At 46.5% G+C, this 21915-nt stretch overlaps 1 protein-coding gene across 1 annotated transcript in view; it reads right to left on the bottom strand.

Annotated features, from left to right (window-relative positions):
• The window catches only part of LOC107974624 (uncharacterized), a 50658-nt gene that overhangs the window by 18239 nt on the left and 10504 nt on the right, over positions 1–21915 (bottom strand). Inside the window, exon 2 of the mRNA XM_063811794.1 lies at positions 1772–1878. Coding sequence (XP_063667864.1) covers positions 1772–1878 — 107 coding nt within the window. The remainder of the gene's footprint in view (positions 1–1771; positions 1879–21915) is intronic.

Genomic DNA, 21915 nt, shown 5'->3' on the forward strand with positions numbered 1-21915 from the left:
CTACTATTTCTTTTAACTTTATTCTTTTTTGTGAGTGATACAGAAATGTATATTTTTGATGTAGTCAGCTGGTCAATCTTTTCTGTCATGATTTCAGATCTTAGTGTTAAGATCACAAAGGTTTTCTGCTCCCCAAACTATATGCTGTCCAATATATCTTCTCATGCTTTATTTTTAAACACATAAATATCTGATCTTTTGGAATATTGTATTATAATATTTTTATTATATTATGTTATATGATATGATATTATACATTTCCGAGGGCTGTTATAACAAATCACCACAAACTGAGTGACTTAAAACAGCAGAAATGTATTCTTTCATGGTTCTGTTTGCAAGGAGGCAGCAGGGCTGTGCTTTCTTGAAGGGCTCCAGCGGAGCAGCTATCTGTTCCACGGCTTTCTCTTCGCTTTGATGTCACCAGCAATCTTTGGCTTATAGAAGAATCACTTGAGCCTCGGCCCCTCTGTCTTCACACGTCATCCTCTTTGTGTGTTTGTGTCTCTTTTCCTCTTCTTATAAAGATGTCAGTCACATTGGATTAGGGCCCTCCTAATGACCTCATCTTGATTACAACTGCAGAGACCCTATTTCCAAAAAGGCCACATGCACTGATACCAGGGGTTAGAACTTCAACGTATCTTTTGGGAGGACACAATTCAATCCATAACATATATGGTGTAACAAAACTTCATTTGTTTTTCCAAATGCTTACCTAATTGTCGTAATGTCATTTATTGGACAATCCATCCTTTATCCATGGGTTTATTTCAAGACTGATTATTCTGCTCCAGTAATGTATTGGTCAGTTCTGCTGAGGTCACATACTGTTTGACAAAGTATTGGTGTATAACCACCCAAGATAAGCAATTATGGAAGGAAATTGGAGGGAAAAGTTAGCTAGCCTCGCACTGTTAGTATGATCAGTCTTTCCCAGTCGTACAGTCTATAATGGGAGTCCTGTCTGAAAATACTTGCACTTCTCATTTTTATGCCCTTGTTTGGACTTGGGCTGTTCCTGCAACAGTTGGTTATGTCTGATAAAAAAAAAAAAAAGAGGAACTGGCCAGGTGCGGTGGCTCACGCATGTAATTACAACAGTTTGGGAGGCTGAGGCTGGCAGATCACTTGAGGCCAAGAATTTGAGACCAGCCTGGCCAACATGGTGAAACCCCATTTCTACTAAAAATGCAAAAACAAACAAACAAACAAGGAAACAAAAAATTAGCCTGGTGTGGTGATGAGTGCCTATATTCCCACCTATTTGGGAGACTGAGTCTATGAGAATCACCTGAGCCTGGGAGGTGGCGGCTGCAGTGAGATGAGATTGTGCCACTGCACTCCAGCCTGGGTGACAAAGCAAGTCTCTGTCTCAAAAAAAAAAAAAAAAAAAAAAAGTAACTTCTTTCTTTCATAGCCACTACACTGATATAGGGTTTGAAATATTAAGAGATACTAGTTTTAAACATCTGCACAGAGTAGTCCTCCAATTCCTGGAACAATCCAGAAGTGTACAAATTCTGACAGAGCTATTAGAAGCCATACCAATGCTAAGGGTTTAATGGCCAAGAGAAACTCAGTCACTCCTTTAACATGGATCTATTGAGTGCCAGGCACTGTTCTAGGTGCAGGAGCTACAGCAAAGCCTGGGACAGACAAGGCTCTCTGTTTCCTTTCAGCTTACATTTCAATGGGGGAAAGACAAGGATAAGACAAACCTAAAGAGGTACAGAATACCCTCTCCAGAAGTAAAGGGAAAGTATGTCACCTTGAAGTCCTGGGCAGAATCCGATCCTTTTCACAGCTTTATCCATCTTGTTGAAATATAGATTATTGGCGACATCCCCAAAAAGAGAGTTGTAGAAGAGAAACGCACTGGCAGAATGACAGGCAGGTATGAGTGTGGATGACACTTGAGTCTAAAGACATTCTTAACAGCAATCTTCCATTGATAGCATGCTTTATTAGTTCATCAGAATTTTCATTCCCATTTGTGAGACAGGGGAAACTGAGGATCAGAAAGATTATCTGGTGATTTGATTTCTGAAAAGATAATGCTTATTTAGCAATTCCTCCAGGAAGCCATCAGAGTCCTCATCCATACAACAGATGCGCAGTAAGTGATGAATTTTGCTGTGAACACCTGAGTTGGAATTAGTCATTGATTGGGCTCCACTCCATAAGAAAATGAGGTGAGCGGGCCAGATACACACAGATAATATATTTTCTTATTTCTTCCATTGCTTGTCCATGTTCCCATGGATTTTTTTTTTTTTTTTTTTTTAAAGAGTCTCTGTCACCCAGGCTGGAGTGCAGTGGCATGACCTTGGCTCACTGCAACCTCCACCTCCCAGATTCAAGTGATTCTCCTGCCTCAGCCTCCCAAGTATCTGGGATTACAGGCACCCGCCATCACGCACGGCTGATTTTTGTATTTTAAGTAGAGATGGGGTTTCACCATGTTGGCCAGGCTGGTCTCGAACTCCTGACCTCAGGTGATCTGCCTGCCTCGGCCTCCCAAAGTGCTGGGATTACAGGCGTGAGCCACCACGCCCAGCCTTCCATGAATATTTTTAACATTTTACTTTGATATAATTTTAGACTTAGAGAAATTTACAAAAATAGTATAGAGAGTTCATATATATCCATTATCTAGCTACCTATAATGTTATAAATGTATATAACTATGGAACAATGCTCAAACCCAGGGGAAAAACTTTGATACAAGACTATTAACTAAGATACAGACTTATCTGAATTACACTAGTTTTCTCCCTGTGAAGTAAAGGATTAACTCAGCAGGCTTGGGGTGTTCAAACCCTGCATCTCCCAGAGAAAGGACTGGCCCTTGACTACCTTCTGGGAGACAAACTCTAAGCCCTTGAAATATCCTGCCTGATGACAGTCTTTGTTTACTTGGGCCCTTGGGCCCTGTCAGATAGTCGGTAATAACAGTGTGATTTATGGTGGGGAGTCTTGGATCTTGCTGTATCAGTTTGACCTCTTGAGGAACTGCAGACTCAGTAACTAAGGTCAGCCATGGAGGTGTTCCATGCCTCTATAACTGATCCCTAATAAAAAACCTGAGCCCCAGGCTTTGAGTGAGCTTCCTTGGTTGGCAATACTTTCTGTGTGTTGTCACACATCACTGCTGGGAGAATTAAGTGCTGTCTGTACAGTTTCTCTGGGTGAAGACAACCAGAAACTGGTGTTTGTCTCTCCTGGATTCTGCCCTCTGTGCCCTGTTCCATGGTAACTTTAATCTGTATCCTTTACTGTAATAAACCATAACTGTGAGCATGACAGCTTTTTAAAGTTCTGTGAGTCCTTCTGGTGATTCACTGAACCTGAGTGTGGTCGTGGGGACCTTTGGCATGCTACCTAATATCCTTTTCTTTCTTTCTTTTTTTTTTTTTTGAGAAAGAGTCTCACTCTGTCACCCACACTGGAGTGCAGTGGAATGACCTTGGCTCACTGCAACCTCCATTTCCCAGGTTCAAGCGATTCTCCTGCCTCAGCCTCCCGAGTAGCTGGGACTACAGGCCCGCACCACCATGGCCAGCTAATTTTTGTATTTTTAGTAGAGACAGGGTTTCACCATGTTGGCCAGGCTGGTCTCAAACTCCTGACCTCAGGTAGTCTTCCCACCTCGGCCTCCCAAAGTGTTGGGATTACAGGCATGAGCCACCACGCCCGGCCCTAATATCCTTTTTCTATTCCAGGATACAATCCTGCGTCCTTTATTGTTGGTCTCCTTCATCTCCTCCAACCTGTGACAGTTCCTCAGTGTCTTTGTCTTTTGTGACCTTAACACTTTTGGTGACTACTGGTCATTTTGTAGAATGAACCTCAATTTCAGTTTGTCTGTTTGCTCATGATTCATTGAGTTCATGTAATTTGGGAAAAAATGCTTTATATCAGATAACTGGGATTTTTAAGGAGAATAAGCTCTTCAGTACCCCTGTACACACACACACACACACACACACACACACACACACACACACACACACACTCTCTCTCTCTCTCTCTCTCTCTCTCTCTCTCTCTCTTTCCCTATCAGCTGGAATTCCCCACCACACTAAGCCTCTCTTGCAACACTGGCTCTCCACCTCTACTTTCGCTATTCGGTTTTATTGTCAAACCTTGGATGAAAGAGAACCAGTGGTGCCCAGTGTTAAAGAGAAGAACTCAGCTTTCCCTGTTAACAGAGGCCCTTGTGCATCTGGTGGTCATAGCACTCCTCACATTCCTTAATTGACCCTTACCCCCAGATCGCTGGAGCAGGGATGTGGCGGACATTGACTCTTTTGTCTGCTGAGGGTAATAGTCAACCTTCTTCTGGGAGATGTTCCTTCTTCCCACCATAACCACATGGCTCTAAAGAGAGCTGCCATGATCTAACAGACTCTCCCCACGTGGCCACCACTGATTGGTCAGAGCTGGGCACCTGACCCTATTGGGGCCAATTAGAACCCTTCCCTGGGATTTCTGGGCTTGAGAGGAAGCAGCACATTCTTCCCCTGGAGGGTCCTTGCTTATGGAAGAGCCAGGCTAGAGTAGGAGGAGTTGAATTCAGACAGAGGTGGAGATGAGCACTGGAGAGGGAGCCTGGCTTTGTCCCAGGTGTATCTGGAGGCCCAGGTATGCCCTGCACCCTTCCTCCATGATGGGAGCCTCACTAATACATAGACCACATTCCATCCTGTCTGCATACCCGACACATGGAAAAGGCTGGACACTCCCTACATCTCATGATTAGCCAGTGAATGAAACGAAAAGGGCCGAGTGATACTTCATCAGCATTGCAGTTTTTCTCACGGTCCTCTCTGTCTTTATGTTTCCATCTATGGGATGTGGTAAATCAGAACCAAACATGTTGAGCAGCATTCATTTTAACAGGCGTCTTCAAGAGACTGTCTACGTGATTAGCAAATACCATCTGCCCGCCTAATGAAATCAGAACAGCCAGTGTTTTCCATCCTCAACTCAGGGATTAAAGAGGAAAAGCCGGTGTAAGCAGGTCACCTGGGTTAACGTAGCTGTGGAGAGGTGCGCTGAGCAGATTGCACAGCTCAGCCCCGCCCGAGTTAAGAGGAGTCAGGACACAACCCCAGATGCCAAAGGAAAGAAAGGAAGCAAGACAGAAAGGAGAAAAAGAGAGAGACAGACAGACAGAAAGAGAGAAAGAGAAAGAAAGAAAGAGTCTATATTTTACTTCCTGAACAGCTCATTTTATAATAGATAAATAATTCAAGACAAAATAAATTGGTTAGAAAATAATAATGTTTGTCCACTCTATGGCTACGGCTATACGAGGGGCAGAAATAGGAAACCTGTGTATGTTTTGCCAAAAGAGAATCTGTTTGCTCATTTAAACTTTTTCCTTCTGATTGTAAAACATACGCATTCTTTTATGGATAACTTTCAAAATAAGGGAAAATACAAAGTGTGTGGGGCAGGCATCACTGAGCGTAGGGAGAGGGCGTGGTCATTCTCTGCTCACGCCCACCCCGGTGAGGGCTGTGTCTGGGTGACTGGCAGGGTTGGGGGTGCTTCTGGAACCCACTGAGGGGGCTTTTGGGAAGGGGATGCAACCGGGAAGAGAGTTTGGTTCTCAATAATCTATCAGCTTTTGGAACAGCAACGTTCGTTTCCTTAGGCTGTGTTAGTTTCCTAAAACTGTCCTTAAAAAAGTACCCCAAACTGGGTGGCTTAACATGACAGGAATTTATTCTTTCACAGTTCTGGAGGCCGGAAGTCCAAAATCAAGACGCTGGCAGGGCTGTGCTCTCTGAAGCCTCCAGAAAAGATTTCTCCTGGCTTCTTCCTAGCTTCTAGTGGTTGCCAGCAAGCATTAGCATTCCTTGGCTTGCAGCTGCATCTCTCGAATCTTCTGTTTCTCGAAATCGCTCGAATCTCTGCTTCTGTTTCCTTGTGGCGTTCTTCCCTGTGTGACTATCTCTGGGTATCTTGGATAGTCATATTGGATTAAGGGTCCATCCTGCACAACTATGACCCTGACCTAACTTAACTAATTACAGCTGAGTGTGGTGACTCACACCTGTAATCCCAGCACTTTGGGAGGCCAAGGAGGGCAGATCACTTGAGGTCGGGAGTTTGAGACCAGCCTGGGGTCTCAAACTCCCGACTCCTGAGGTCTTTGCAGTAACTGGTACTCAAGGGAAATGCTGAAGAAAAAAGGCGGCCGGGCGTGGTGGCTCACACCTGTAATCCCAGCACTATGGGAGGCTGAGGTGGGTGGGTCACTTGAGGTCAGGAGTTCGAGACATGCCTGGCCAACATGGTGAAACCCCATCTCTACTAAAAATACAAAAATTAGCCAGGCGTGGTGGCATGTGCCTATAATCCCAACTACTCAGGAAGCTGAGGCAGGAGAATCGCTTGAACCCAAGAGGTGGAGTTTTCAGTGAGCAAAGATGGCGCCACTGCACTCTAGCCTGGGTGACAGAGCAAGACTCTGTCTCAGTAATAATAATGATAATTTAACTAATTACATGCACCACGATCTTCTTTTCAAATAAGTTCATAGTCTGAAGTTCCAGGAAAGACATGAGTTCTTGGGACACAATTTCAGTCCATGCAGCCTCTCTTACCCACACAAACCTCCCTGGCACTGTGGAGTGGAGGGCAGCATGGCCCCATCACAGAGAAAGTCTCCTCTGGGTGGTGGGGAGTGTTCTGCTGAGACCCTACCAGGCTCTGCGGAAGCCAGGGCAGATCCACAGTGGCAGTGGCCTCCGCCGGAACATTTGGCCATTGCTGTTCTAGAATACCACAGGAAGCTCTGGCCTTGGCTCCAGAGGCAACAGGCCTCAGGGGCCCACCCTGTGAGCCCCAAAAAGCAGTCTAGGTCCTAGGGGGTGGTTCCAGTGGGCCACCAGAGGCAGTGGCTTTGGTGGGGCTGTGTTCTCGATCTTTTAGAAGCCCTCACAGCACTGTGCACTCCCTTCACAATACCGACAACAATTACAAGGAATAAATAACCATGAAGTTAGTTCTTTAGTGTCTGTCTCAGCAATAGGATGACCAGCTGTCTGCTAAGTGGGGCCACCAACTTGTCTAGTTTATGCTAGGCCAGATTTGCTTCAGCACTGAAAGTACTGCATCCCAGAAACCCCCTCAATTCCCAGCAAACCAGGACAGCTGGTCACCCTCCTTAGCAGACAGATGGGAATCTCATGTGCAGAGCCACAGTGTCTATCTAATCCACTCTATCTCCTGTGTTCCTGTTTGTCAATGGTACCTTGCACAGAACATGCATCCAATAAATATTTGCTGAACAACAATCATAATAATGATTATCTGCAATGCTCAGTAAATATTTGCCAAATGAATGCCCCCTGCCAGTAAATAAAGAATTCTTTTCAGCATTTTAATATATTACCAATAAATGACACCAACTGGATTTACAGACTCATCCAGGAAGCAAAGAGATTTTTGTCCAATTAGAAAATGCCAAGTAGGGTAAGTTTAGCAGCATTCAATCATCTAACAAAAGATCAGCAAATGGCCTAGAGAGGTTGGGTCTGATTTCCTGAATCCGTCTTTAAGTGGAGATTATGGATTTTCAGATCCTCTCAGATAGGAGGGGCCAAAGCAGGAGGGACAACTGCTGGATAGCCGTAGCAGTGGGAACGAGAGCTTGCATTGCACATCCCAACACAGCAGTTTCACAAACCTTCCCTTGGATGGGATATACTAGACTGTAGACATGGAGGGATGGTGTGATTCTCTGTTTTTTTGAAAATGAGTCTCACTCTGTTGCCCAGGCTGGAGTGCAGTGGCGCAATCTCAGCTCACTGCAACCTCCCCCTCCCAGGTTCAAGCTAGTCTCTTGCCTCAGCCTCCCAAGTTGCTGGAATTACAGGCATGTGCCACCATGCCTGGCTAACTTTTGTATTTTTAGTAGAGATGGGGGTTTCACCACGTTGGCCAGGTTGGTCTCGAACTCCTGGCCTCCAGTGATCTGCCCGCCTCAGCCTCCCAAAGTGTTGGGATTACAGGCGTGAGCCCCTGTGCCCAGCCTGATGTGCTTTCCTTGCCTTGCCTTTCCTCTTTCTCTCTCTCTTTCTTTCCCTCCCTCCCTCCCTCCCTCCTTTCTTTCTTTCTTTCTTTCTTTCTTTCTTTCTTTCTTTCTTTCTTTCTTTCTTTCTTTCTTTCTTTTTCTCTCTCTCTCTCTTTCTCTCTCTCTCTCTTTTGAGACAGAGTTTCACTCTTGTTGCCCAGGCTGGAGTGCATTGACATGATCTCTGCTAACTGCAACCTCCACCTTCCGGGTTCAAGCAATTCTCCTGTCTCAGCCTCCTGAGTAGCTGGGATTATAGGCACCCGCCACTACGCCCAGCTAATTTTTGGTATTTTTAGTAGAGATGGGGTTTCACCATGTTGGCCAGGCTGGTCTCGAACTCATAACCTCAGGTGATCTGCCCACCTCGGCCTCCCAAAGTGCTGGGATTACAGGCGTGAGTCACCACGTCTGGCCTGATGTGCTTTTCTTAAGGATGCACGCAAAGTAGGGCTTTGCAACCAGGCCATCTGTGTGCTTCTTTACTGCGCTGTTCTCCCATTTCACTTAACCACAGCCACAGCAATGAAGCCCAGTGGTCAGTACCTTCCTGAGCTTGAATCCAAGCTCCAAGTCATCTAGATCAATCTGTAACTAAGCAGTGGCCACTTAGACCATTGAGATGTGAAGAAAGAGCCAGCCTGGCAGGTCTTGCTTGCTCGTTGCATGTCTCCAGGGCAGCCTAGAACAATGACCCTTGGCTAGCCCTGGTGAGTGCAGTCCCCAGGAAGGTTTTGATGTCTGTGATTAATGATTTTGTTCTATACCCCTGGAGGAACTGGCCACATGCAACCAGCTTGTCAGGATAGTTTGCACAAACATCAAGATTGATGATGTGTACGTGGTTTCACTGCTGGGGTCCTGAGTTTCACTTGGCATAGCTGATAGCTAAGCAGAATGTGTCTATGTGATCAACCACCCGAAAAACCTTGGACCCTGAGACTGGCATGGGTTTCCCCGGGTCTTCCACACATGTCCTTGGAGTTCTCTGCCAGACAAAAACCACATTCTGAGTGGTCTCAGATGAGGAGGCATGAAGGAGCCTGAGCTGGACTGTTCTGGAATGCAAACAATGCGTATCTTTTCCTGTGGCCTTTTCTCTGCATCCTTTGCTGGAATAAATGTTAGCCATGCATATAACTTGCTATTGAGTCTTCTCAGTCTTTCTGGAAAATCACCAAACTTAGCACTTCAACACATAGAAGAAAACAGGGATGCTCCGCCCCTGCTTATCCTGCCAGATGCTGCCCTTGCCCCTTCCCCCCATCCCCCCCACCCCATCCCCGACTCCACCCAGGTTTGAATAAGGGCTGTGGGAAACAAGGTTTAGAATGGTTACCGGCAAAACCAGAGCTGGAGTTCTAACCCCCGTGGAGGTGGGTTTCCTCTTTGGCTCACAGCCCCAGTGTCTACCCAGCAGGAAAATGTGGCAGGAAAGCATGAGGCCTAGGGCAACAGGGGGCAGGAGGGTGCGGATGCCTGGGGAGCAGATTTCAGGGTTGATAGACTTTTGGAATCTCTGGGATTTGTGAACTCTGGTTAATTTCTGTAAATGGAGCCACAGGTCTTCCCAGGATCCCTGTTACTTATTACTGGCTCAGCCAAGCAAACACTTTGGGTTGAAGTATCCTCTAGCCCTGCAAGTCTCTGACCTCCACATGTGTGCAAATTTCTGTTTTACAGTCCAGAAGTACATTGCAAATTCATTCTCTCTCTCCTTTTAACTGTCTTTATTTATTTTATCTTATTATTATTATTTTTGAGACAGAGTCTCGCTCTGTTACCCAGGCTGGAGTGCAGTGACGCCATCTCAGCTCACTGCAACCTCTGCCTCCTGTGTTCACGTGATTCTCCTGCCTCAGCCTCCCACGTAGTTGGGATTACAGGCACGAGCTACCACACCCAGCTAATTTTTGTATTTTCAGTAGAGACAGGGTTTCACCATTTTGGCCAGGCTGGTCTCGAATTCCTGACCTCAAGTGATCCGCCCGCCTCGGCCTCCCAGAGTGCTGGGATTACAGTGGTGAGCCACTGTGCCTGGCCCTATCTGTCTTTAATATTCTGTAGGTATAAACTGATGAGCACAACCATGGACAGAAATGTCAATAAAATGATTAAAATGTAAGATAACTAAACATACCAATAAAACAATTTTATTAGGTTGGTGCAAAAGTAATTGTAGGTTTGCTATTTCAATGGCAAAAACTGCAATTACTTTTGCACCAAACTAATAAAAAGCAAGCCACTCAAATAATTACTTACACACTTGCTATTCAGATAAAGCCCTGACATTTATTTTGCATAAAAAATAAATAGCTTATAGGCCAGGCTCACACCTGTAATCCCACCATTTTGGGAGGCTGAGGCAGGAGAATTGCTTGAGGCCAGGAACTTGAGACCACCCTGGGCAACATAGCAAGACCCTGTCTCTACAAAAATAAATTAAAAAAAAAAAGATAGTTTATCCAGAATAGCCAAAACAATTTTGAAAAAGAAAAACAAAGAAGACTCACACCTCCTGATCACAAAACGTGCTGCAAAGCAATGGTAATCAAAGCAGTGTGGCATTGGCATAGGATAAACATATAGACCAATGGAACAAAACTGAGAGTCCAGAAATAAATCCATGTGTCTATGGTCAACTGAATGCCAAGACCATTCAATGGGGAAAGAATGTTTTTTTAACAAATGGTGCTGAAACAACTGGAGAGCCACATGCAAAAGAATGCATTTTAGACCCATAACTTACACCTATACAAAAATTAACTTAAGGACCAAAGATTTAATTGTAAGAGCTAAACCTCTAAAACACTTAGAAGAAAATATAGGGAAAACCATGACATTGGATTTGGCAATGGCTTCTGAGATAAGGCACCAAAAACACAAGAAACACAAGAAAAAAATAGGTAGATTGGACTTTACTACAATCAAAATCTTTTTTTTCCATCAAACGATACCATCAAGAAAATGAAAAGACAACCCACAGAATGAGAGAAAATATTTGGAAACCATGTATCTGATGAGGGTCTACATCCAGAATATGTAAAGAACTGTTACAACTCAACAACAATAAGACCAACAACCCAATTCAAAAATGGGCAAAGAGGCCGGGTGCAGTGGTTCACGCCTGTAATCCCAGCACTTTGGGAGGCCAAGGCAGGTGGATCACTTGAGGTCAGGAGTTCGAGACCACCCCGGCCAACATGGCGAAACCTCGTCCCTGCTAAAAATACAAAATTAGCCAGGCATGGCAGCGCATGCCTGTAATCCCAGCTACTCGGGAGGCTGAGGCAGGAGAATCGCTTGAACTCAGGAGGTGGAAGAGGTTGCGGTGAGCCGAGATCACGCCATTGCACTCCAGCCTGGGCAACAAGAACAAAACTCTGTCTCCAAAAAAAAAAAAAAAATTATTATTATTATTTTTTTAAAAGAATGGCTCTTCTTCCTTTAGCCAACAGGACATGTCCACCTTCTGCTTTCTCTGTCCTCCCATTCCCACCCCAACACTGGTTGTCAGTATAAGAAAGTCAAAAAAAAAAAAAATAGCCAGGCGCGGTGGCTCACATCCCAGCACTTTGGGAGGCTGTGGATCACCTGAGCTTGGGAGTTCAAGACCAGCCTGACCAACATGGAGAAACCCCGTCTCTACTAAAAATACAAAATTATCTGGGCGTGGTGGCACATACCTGTAATCTCAGCTACTCGGGAGGCTGAGGCAGGAGAATTGCTTGAACCCAGGAGGCGGAGGTTGTGCTGAGCCAAGATTGCACCATTGCACTCCAGCCTGGGCAACAAGAGCGAAACTCCATGAAAAAAAAAAAAAAGGAAGGCCAAAAAAAATTTTTTTTTTATTTTTATTTTTTGAGACAGAGTCTTGCTCTTTTGCCCAGGTTGGAGTGCAGTGTTGCAGTCTTGGCTCACTTTAACCTCTGCTTCTTGGGTTCAAGCAATCCTCCTGCCTCAGCCTCCCAAGTAGCTGGGATTACAGACATGTGCCACTGTGCCTGACTAATTATTGTATTTTTAGTAGAGACAGGGTTTCGCCATGTTGGCCAGCCTGGTCTGGAACTCCTGACCTCAAATGACCCACCCTCCTCGGCCTCCCAAAGCGCTGGGATTACAGGTGTGAGCCACTGCACCTGGCCAAAAATTGGGTTTTACAATAAAAGAAATTCTGGTCCAATAGAGCAAAGATTCTTAGCCAGATTCGGATCTCAGATCTCTTGTGAATTTGATAAAAGCAGCTGTCCTCCTTAGCTTGGAAAAATATAAACACACACAGAGTTAAGTATGCAATCTCAGTGGGTTCATGGATCCCTGTAGCCCATATTCCGACTCCAGGTTAAGACTCTCACAGGACTGAGCACATCCAGCATCCACACTGTGGCTTCTGAATGCCATTCTCCAGTGAAAGGAACCAGAGCTCCTTGGAGAAATGGTCATTCCAGGAAGAGAAAGAACAACATAAGCCTGGAGCATCTTGCAGTGCCAGAAATTAAGGAAACGCTGAAAGAAATAAAGGAGAACTGTTCAAAGGGCACAGGGGCCAGCTGAGGAGCTCCCACTGACCAGATCCAAGACAGTTAGAGAATCAGAATACATAATGACAGTGACGAATGGCAGCCCATCCAAATGCATAAGAATCTGTTTGTCCATAATGATCATGAATGAGTGAATGAAGAAGGGGAAGCTCTTCCTCATAGTGGAAAGCCAACTAATCATCACAGAAGAAAGAATAGGCTTAGAGAAGCCACTGTTTTACAACCATAATTGGTCACCGAGTCCAGCAAGAATCCTTAATAAATGCTAAAGCTCTTGGTTGCGAGGTTGGGGAGGAAGGAGACATTGACCTAGTGTCAAAGTCCCTCCCACAGATGACCTGTTAGTTACAATGGAAAAGAGAAGATTGTACAGCTGGCAGACACCACCTTCAACTCAAGTCAACGTTGTCACTAAGAGGGGACTGAGGCCAGGTGCCGTGGCTCATGCCTGTAATCCCAGCACTTTGGGAGACCGAGATGGGCAGATCACCTGGGGTCAGGAGTTTGAGACCAGCCTGGCCAACATGGTGAAACCCCGTCTCTACCAAATATACAAAAAAAAAATTAGCTGGGTATTGTGGCGAGTGCCTGTAATCCCAGCTACTTGGGAGACTGAGGCAGGAGAATTGCTTGAACCCAGGAAGTGGAGGTTGCAGTGAGCTGAGGTCATGCCATTGCACTCCAGCCTGGGTAACAAGAACAAGACTTCATCTCAAAAAAAAAAAAAAAAAAAAAGCTGGGTCGGGGGTGTGGGGGACTGAACTGAACCGACATCATGTGCCTGTGTTGGGACACACAAGGAATGGAGACTTCATTGTTTATTCCCAGCAAACTCAAATCTAGTAATGAGGAGACCTCAGATGGCCCCATGGGGCAGAGAATCTGGGGAAGGGCATCCCAGATCTTCCATACGATTCTCTTCAGTAACAACTTCTGCAGCTCCTGAAAAAATATAGTGTTGTGCAAGACAAACAAAGCTAAAAGACAGTGTCAGATGAAGGGACACCAAAGAGAATTGGCCACTAAACATGATGTATGATCCTGGTTTGGATCTTGGACTGGAAGACAAATGCTATGAAGACATCATTGGGTCACTTGGTAACCAGGTAACCACATTCCAGCAATGAGAAATTTCCTGGCTCAGATAACTGCCCTGTGGTTATGTGAGAGAACACTCTTGTTTGTTGGAGATCTATGTGGAAATATTTAGGGGTAAAGGGTATGATGTCTGTAATCTGCTCCTAAATGGATCAGGAAGAAAAAGAGATGTGTATTTATATAAAGAAACAGAGATGATGTGGCCAAATGCGGCAAAATGTTGACAATTAGTATATCCAGGCCAGGCGCCATGGCTCGCACCTGTAATCTCAGCACTTTAGGAGGCTGAGGCAGGTGGATCACCTGAGTTCAGGAGTTTGAGACCAACCTGGCCAACATGGTGAAACCCCGTCTCTACTAAAAATACAAAAATTAACTGGGCTTGGTGGTACGTGCCTGTAATTCCAGCTACTCAGGAGGCTGAGGCAGGAGAATCACTTGAACCCGGGAGGCAGAGGTTGCAGTGAGCCAAAATTGGGCCATTGCACTCCAGCCTGCGTGACAAGAGCGAGACTCCATCTCAAAAACAAACAAACAAACAAACAAACAGAAACAATTAGTATATCTGGGTGAAGAGTACATGGGAAGTTTTTATGTTTCTTGCAAATCTTTTGTAAATTAGCCATAGTTAACATAAAAGTTATTGGCCGGACGCAGTGTCTCATGCCTGGAATCCCAGCACTTTAGGAGGCCGAGGTGGGTGGATCATGAGGTCAGGAGTTCAAGAGTAGCTTGGCCAACATGGCAAAACCCCATCTCTACTAAAAATACAGAAATTAGCCGGGCGTGATGGTGGGTGCCTGTAATCCCAGCTACTCAGGAGGTTGAAGCACGAGAATCTCTTGAACCCAGGAGGCAGAGATAGAGCAGTGAGCCGAGATCAAGCTACTGCACTCCAGCCTGGGTGACAGAGTGAGACCCCATCTCAAAAAAAGAAAAAAAAGTTATTTTATGTTAAAAATAAAAATCAGTAAAGTTTTTATAATCAAAATAAAATATAATAAAATTTAAAAACTCTCCAAAATCTCTGCCATAAAAACTGTAGAGACAAAAGTCAGCTCCTTTAGGGGTAGTACAGCCTGCAGAAGCCACCACGTCGGCCAGGTGGTCGGCAAATGGCACAGATGCTCACTTGGCTCTGACACCAGCTGGAGTCCCTGAGGCTGGAGACTGTCCTGGAGAGAAGAGCATTGTTTCCTGGCATAAGAGAAGTAGAAGAAACCACTTCTGGGATGAAGTGAGCTCTAGTGGAATCCAAGAGCCTAGAGGCTCCCCATGGGTCCTTAGCGTTAGTGGCCAGCTGTGACCCTTCCGGTCTGCAGACCAGCTAACCACAGGGCCAACTGCATTGATTGAGCACCTATTGTGTGCAGGAGCCTGTGTGGGCTAGGAGGCCCCACTGGTGGCTTGCGTGTGTGTTTGCATGTTTGTGTGAACCTCATTTCCCTGGGGAGCCAAGTGAGAACGACCATCTTGTCAAAATGCCATTGCTAGCTGCGACAGGTGAGCGTTGATGGTACGACAGGTGCAAGAAGCTCTTTTATGCCAAGGAATATTCAAAATATTTCGCTTACATTAAGCCATTCAACAGCCTCCTGCCCAGCAGCCCCATGGGGTAAGTATCACTATTGCCTCCCATTTTACAGATGAGAAGTGAAGTAACGCACCTAAAGTCACCAAGATCTGAGGCTCCTGGTCGACACAAAGGTGGCATGCCCAGCACAACAACACACACCTCACTCTTTGGTCCTGTCCTCTTGGGGGTATTTTGTTTGTTTGTTTGTTTGTTTTTGAGACAGAGTCTCACTCTTGTCGCCCAGGCTGAAGTAGTGGTGCTATCTCTGCTCACTGCAACCTCTGCCTCCGGGTTCAAGTGAATCTCCTGCCTCAGCCTCCTGAGTAGCTGGGATTACAGGCATGTGCCACCACGCCAGCTAATTTTTGTATTTTTAGTAGAGACGTGGTTTCTCCATGTTGGCCGGGCTGGTCTTGAACTGACCTCAGGTGATCTGCCCGCCTTTGTCTCCCAAAGTGCTGGGATTACAGGCATGAGCCACCGTGCCCGGCCTGTCCTGTCCTCTTGGAACAGAAGTCAGCTCGCCTCTAGGAAGCAGGCTCCAAGAAAACACAATCATGGCCGCATCCTTGCACAGAAGTCGTGGCTCTCTCCCTACTGGGGCAGTGGGCATCTCCTGGGGTCAACGCTCAGTTATGAATACATTGCTTAAACTTGATCGTTGTGAGTTTCACACCCAATTGGAAAAAAGACTGGTTTGGTCAGTTGGCATTTCAGGAGTATCTAAAATATTGAAGTGTATTTAATATTTCAGTGTACTAGCTCAAGCTTTTGTGTGTTTTCATAAAAAAGTTGCTGCCAAACATATTTTGAATACCATTTGTGAGGACGTATGGCTCTCTCCACGCCTCTCAAAGGCCAGGGAAAGCAGAGTTGGAGGAAACCTCCTTTCCTCTCCTTCTAGAGAGTCATTTAAAAGTAGTGAGTACTTTGAGAAAATGCTTTTGACTCTTGGTCCCTTTTTTTGAGTATTAAATCAATTATAGCCACACAGCAAGCCTGCATCTCCATTCTTCATCCAGGGGCCACCAAAAAAAAAATAAAGCAGCTGAACAAATATAAGATTCTGTACCATTTCCACCCCCCGCCCCACCCACAGCAGAAATGCTGCTTGTTTTTGGTCAATGGTCAAATGATAACCTGAAAGCTCAAGTTCCTTTTTTTTTTTTTTTGAGATGGAGTTTGGCTCTTGTTGCCCAGGCTTGAGTGCAATGGCGTGATCTTGGTGCACCGCAACCTCTGCCTCCCGGGTTCAAGTGATTCTCCTACTTCAGCTTCCCGAGTAGCTGGGATTACAGGCATGCACCACCACGCCTGGCTAATTTTGTATTTTTAGTAGAGTTGGGGTTTCTCCATGTTAGTCAGGCTGGTCTCGAACTCCCAACCTCAGGTGATCCGCCCCCAACCCCCTGAGCAATTGCAAGTTGTGAGAGCTTTGGGTCAGAAATGCAGTTGTCTTCTGATCACCCAATTGCCAGGAAAGATGCCACACCAACACAAGAGGGAGGCCACTGTCAGTTCCAGCGTCATCCCCACTAGCACCACTAGGGGGTCAGGCCACTCTGGCCACCATGGAACGCTCGTATGGTAGCCCTAAGTCACGGTTTTCCGTTCACAGGGACAATGTGACCAATGAAGTAAGCAGTCAATACCTTTAGGACATCAAGGTGAACCATAATTGGGACACAGAAGTTTCTGGAAGAGGTAGGCTTGGGCAAGGCGGGTGAGCAGCAGGTTGTGTTTACCGAAAATGGCCATGACGCTGCCTCCTACACTCGTGTTCTTCTGCAGTGTGACCGTGTCATTCCCCCATGCAGAAGCAGAGTCTCTCCATCCCCGGGAACCCAGGCTGGCCTGTGGCTCCCTTGTGACTGATAGGATAGAGTAGAATCGATGCCGACGACGTTCGAGGCTGGAGTAGTGCTACAATCCGAGGCCAGGGCAGAACAGGCCTGATGCTGAGGCCTGGTTCCCTTGGAACGTTCCCTTCAGGAAGTTCCTGCTCAGAACTCCGCCTCTATGCTGCCAGAAGCCCAAGGTACAGGAAGCAGCCAGGCACTGGGGCTCATACACAGGCTTGGCTGAACCTGGCTTCCCAGGGCAGGGGTTAAGAGGGAAGAAGCCCCCGGAGGATGTCAGCCATGGCTGTTCACAGCTTCCTGGCTGAGGCTTCATCCTCTCCAAACTCCTGACCTGCAGAATCCCTGGGCATGGGAAAATGGTTCTTGTTTGATGCCATCAAATGTGGGATGCTTGTTACGCAGCATAGATAACTATGGTAAACCCAGTGTCCTAGGCACTGTTGGGTGATGCAGGTCTGGGAATGGGGACACTTGGTGAGGCAAGGCCCTTTGGATTCTGGTTAGGAGAGTGAGCTCTAGAGCTGCCTAGGTTCAAATCCAGTCTCCGCCACTTACCAGCTCTGTGACAGTGGGAAAGTGACTTAACCTCTCTGTGCCTTGCACGTCTTCCTCTGTGCAGTGGAGGTGATAACAGTACACACCTGGGCAAGCTGTTTGAGGACCAAGTGTCGTTAGTGCCCGAAGAGCACCAGGCTCACGGGAAACGCTCATTCCGTGGTGTCACTTCTGGTGGGCACAGGCCTAGGCCTCGACTGGACGGCTGGAAGACTATGCAGGTCTAGAGGGTGCTTAGACTTGGCAGGCAATTGTATTTTTTTGTCTCACTAACTAAACTGGGAGAAGACAGTTATCTGTCTGTATCTCATCATCTGTGCATTGAGAATGTGGGGCATACAGAAAATGCTGTATTTTGACTGGAAGGAGTTGCAAGTTCCTGAAAAAAGCCTGCTGGTGGAATTGAGGCTGACATCAGGCCTGAGAAGGGGAGGGTAGGGCATTGGGGAGTGAGAGGGCCGGGCCTGGGCAAACGGGTTGGTATTGCTTTAGTGGGGTGCATGCACGTGTGTGTGTGTGTGTGTGTGCGCGCACACATGTTTGTGCCTGTGTGTGTGTGTCTGTATGTGTGTGTGAATAGAGAGAGGTGGCCCCTGGAAAGGGTGAGAGATGCTCAATCAAAACTCAGATGTGAGCCAGATTTAGACAATGAAGGGCCAAGTAGGCCACACTCAAGCAAGGTTGTGGCAGGGATCATGATCTGTATTAGTCCATTTTCACACTCCTATGAAGAAATACTCAAGACTGGGTAATTTATAAAGAAAAAGAGTTTAATGCACTCACAGTTCCACATGGTGGGGGAGGCCTCCCAATCATGGTGGAAGGTGAAGGAGGAGCAAAGGCACATCTTACATGGTGGCAGGCAAGAGAGCTTGTGCAGGGAACTACCCTTCATAAAACCATCAGATCTCCTGAGACTTATTCACTATCTCGAGAACAGCAGGCGAAAGACCCATCCCCATGATTCGATTACCTCCCACTGGGATTATGGGAGTGATAATTCAGATTTGGGTGGGGACACAGAGCCAAATCATTTCATGATCCAAGCCCACATTAGCCAGGGCAGCAGGCAGCAGGGTGGGAGACGTGGGAAGGGCACAAAAGGAAACAGAGTCAAGTCTTCTTCCAGGTGTTCTGCCCGTGCTGAGCGGGCCCTCTCACACCACCTCCCACTCAACCTGCAGGGCTGGACTGGTGCATCAAGAGGGAGGTGGAATCTCATTCTCCCTGTGTGAGTGTACATGGAAAGGTGATTTCACTCCTGGTTTCACTTTTCCCTTGCCCTCCAGCCCTCAGCTTTACTTTTTCAGGTGACCAAATAATGACAATTTTCACATCACCAGGTTTCCTTCAGCATTTGCTGACGGCCGACTGCCTTAGACACCAAACACGTGTTATCCAGACGCCTGAAACGGCCATGCCCTGGGGAGCTGTTTAGTAGTTTTAAAGACCTTGAAAATACTTTGATGAAAATGCTTCTGATGACAAGCACCTATTGTGCTGCAGATCTGTTGTGTGCCATCTGCCTTCATTAAAGACAGGGATGTGAGGGGTTTCCCATAAAGAATCCGAATCGCCACTGCTCTCTGGTTTGGCCAAAAAAAGAGATTTATATTATCATCACTTTTGGCTCCCAAATGGTTAAGCATCCTTGCGCCTTCGTTGGCCCATAGCGGGTACTTAATAAACGTTTGTGGGATGAGAGTGAATGAATCAATAGATGGAAGGCACTGGCAGTTAGGAGGAGCTCATTAAAACCTTTCTAATGGAGATCTCCCAGCCTGCAGCGGCTGTGATGGTGAACACCAGCCATGCAAAGCATATGTCTGCTTAGTACCCCGAGTCTACAAACCGGAGGGAAGAGAGCCGAGAGAGCAAGCAACAAGTAATGACTGCTGCCCCTCCACAATCCCACCTGCTCGGCCCGGCATCTGCTACCCGGCCCTCCACACCATCTGCGCCCAGGGGGCTGGCCATTGCCAAGCCTCCCCACGTGGCCTTTCCAGAAGACAGTACCATCACTGACCTCTCTGTCATTGGCCCCATTCGCCAGCAGCTCTGGACACCAGATGGGCCTGGCGTGGAGCCTCATTGCTGGTGGTTAAGCAGTTTAGCTCACTTCTTACCTCAGCATCTTTGAGGACCCAGCCTGCCCAGGAGGATGCTCACTTCTTTCTGTTTTCCTTTGAGAATTCTATGAGGCTGCTTCAGGCACTGATTCATCCTGTACATTTTTCTCCCATGGGCATGCAGGCCTGAGTGTGTGGCTCACTTTGTGCAGATGGCCGGGGCCTCCTGCTGCAGACCAGGAGAACACGGCAGGCACCGGATTCTTCTCAACCTTCAGAATGCAAAGGTCCCAGAAAGGAGTCACCTTGAGAGCCGAGATGCAAACTTCTGTGTCCCTAACGCTTGAACTGCTTTCAAACCTTGTGGCAAATTGTTTTGCATATATTCCCATTAACAAATAAACAAAACAAAACACACTTCAGTCTTGGAGGGTTGATTTGAATTCTAGAAACAGCTGAGTCATTCACAGCCGAGTCTGGGGCACAAGGTGGGTGAGCCAATTTGGATAAGGTATTTTTAGGTGAAAAATGAGGAATGACTTTAAAGCAATCCAGCTGATTTTCATAAGTGACTCTTAGCCTGAATTTGGTGAGTGTGACAGACATCTTGGGCAAAGGGAGTTGTATTGTTCTAGAAGTATTATTTCCCAAGATAGCCCACGAAGACATTCATTCAGATGGGAAAACTGAGAACTTTTTTTTTTCTGCCACTTCGAGAAAGAAAATTAGTGTTCTTTTCTTTTTTCTTTCAACCAATCATATTCATTTATACAAGTATACAAGTACTGTATACCAGAATGATCAAGGTAATGTCTCCCAAAAAGACATTAGACCATCCTGTAAAGATGTCCTTGCTTTAGAAAGGAATCAATTTGTTGGTATGTGCTGACCATTTCCCACTTTCTTTTCTGTCTTCATGCAAGTAGCAGAGGCCCCTGAGTGGCAGAGGTACAGGATTGACCCTTGTTCTTCTCACCTGGCAAAGCCACCGTGCCAGGATGCATTCACTACCTCCCTCCTGACCAAAGGCATCCATGCCATGCTGAGTTTCTAGGGCAGACCCATGGTCAGTCCATCCAACATCCAAGCCTCCTCTCTGCCTTACCAAGAGAACCTTCATTCAACCCTGCAAAACTCATCCTCCTGGCAGCCAAGGGCTCACTGAATGGAGGCAGAAGTCAACTGACTTCTGCAGAATGTTAGCTTTCCCAATAAAAGACAGACATGCTCACAGCTTCCTCTTCTCCCACTTCTTACTTTCTCATAGATAGACATGATGTCTGGAGCTACAGCAGTGCATTTGAAACCAAGAGGAAACCAGCCTGAGAATGAAGAGCCAACCTGACAAAGACAAGGAAAAGCCTGCATGCCTGATGGCATTGTCCAGCAATGGAAGCAAGACCAGCAATTTGTGACTGCTGGGCTTCTCAGCATATGGGACACACGAGACCCTCTGCTCCTAGCAGCAGATACAGATCAACCTCACACACAGGGTATTCCTTTGTTTAACATGGTAAGTGCTGTGTGGCAGTGTACCTGGGGACCAAACGCACTTCCAAACCTCAGCTGAGTCTATTCATTTAGAGAAAGGGTGGGAAGAACCACGAACTTAAAGGCTGATAATTCTCATCTTGAGAGAATTCTGGAATCAATAGTTCTAACATGTTTAGTTTCTGACTTAAAATGCACTAAGGCAGCGGGGTGTGATGGCTCACGCCTATAATCCCAGGACTTTGGGAGGCCGAGATGGGTGAATCACCTGAGGTCAGGAGTTTGTGACCAGCCTGGCTAACGTGGTGAAACCCTGTCTCTACTAAAAATACAAAAATTAGCCAGGCATGGTGGTGGGCACCTGTAATCCCAGCTACTTGGGAGGCCGAGGCAGGAGAATTGCTTGAACCTGGGAGGCAGAGTTTGCAGTGAGCCGAGATCACACCACTGCACTCCAGCCTGGGCGACATAGAGAGACTCTGTCTCAAAAAAAAAAACACAACAAAACAAAAAATTTGGGTCGGGCATGGTAGCGCATGCCTGTAATCCCAGCACTTTGGGAGGCCGAGGCAGGGGGATCACTTGAGGCCAGGAGTTCGAGACCAGCCTGGCCAACATGGCGAAACCCCAT

Source organism: Pan troglodytes, chromosome 4 (genome assembly GCF_028858775.2).
Source record: "Pan troglodytes isolate AG18354 chromosome 4, NHGRI_mPanTro3-v2.0_pri, whole genome shotgun sequence".
NCBI lineage: Eukaryota > Metazoa > Chordata > Mammalia > Primates > Hominidae > Pan > Pan troglodytes.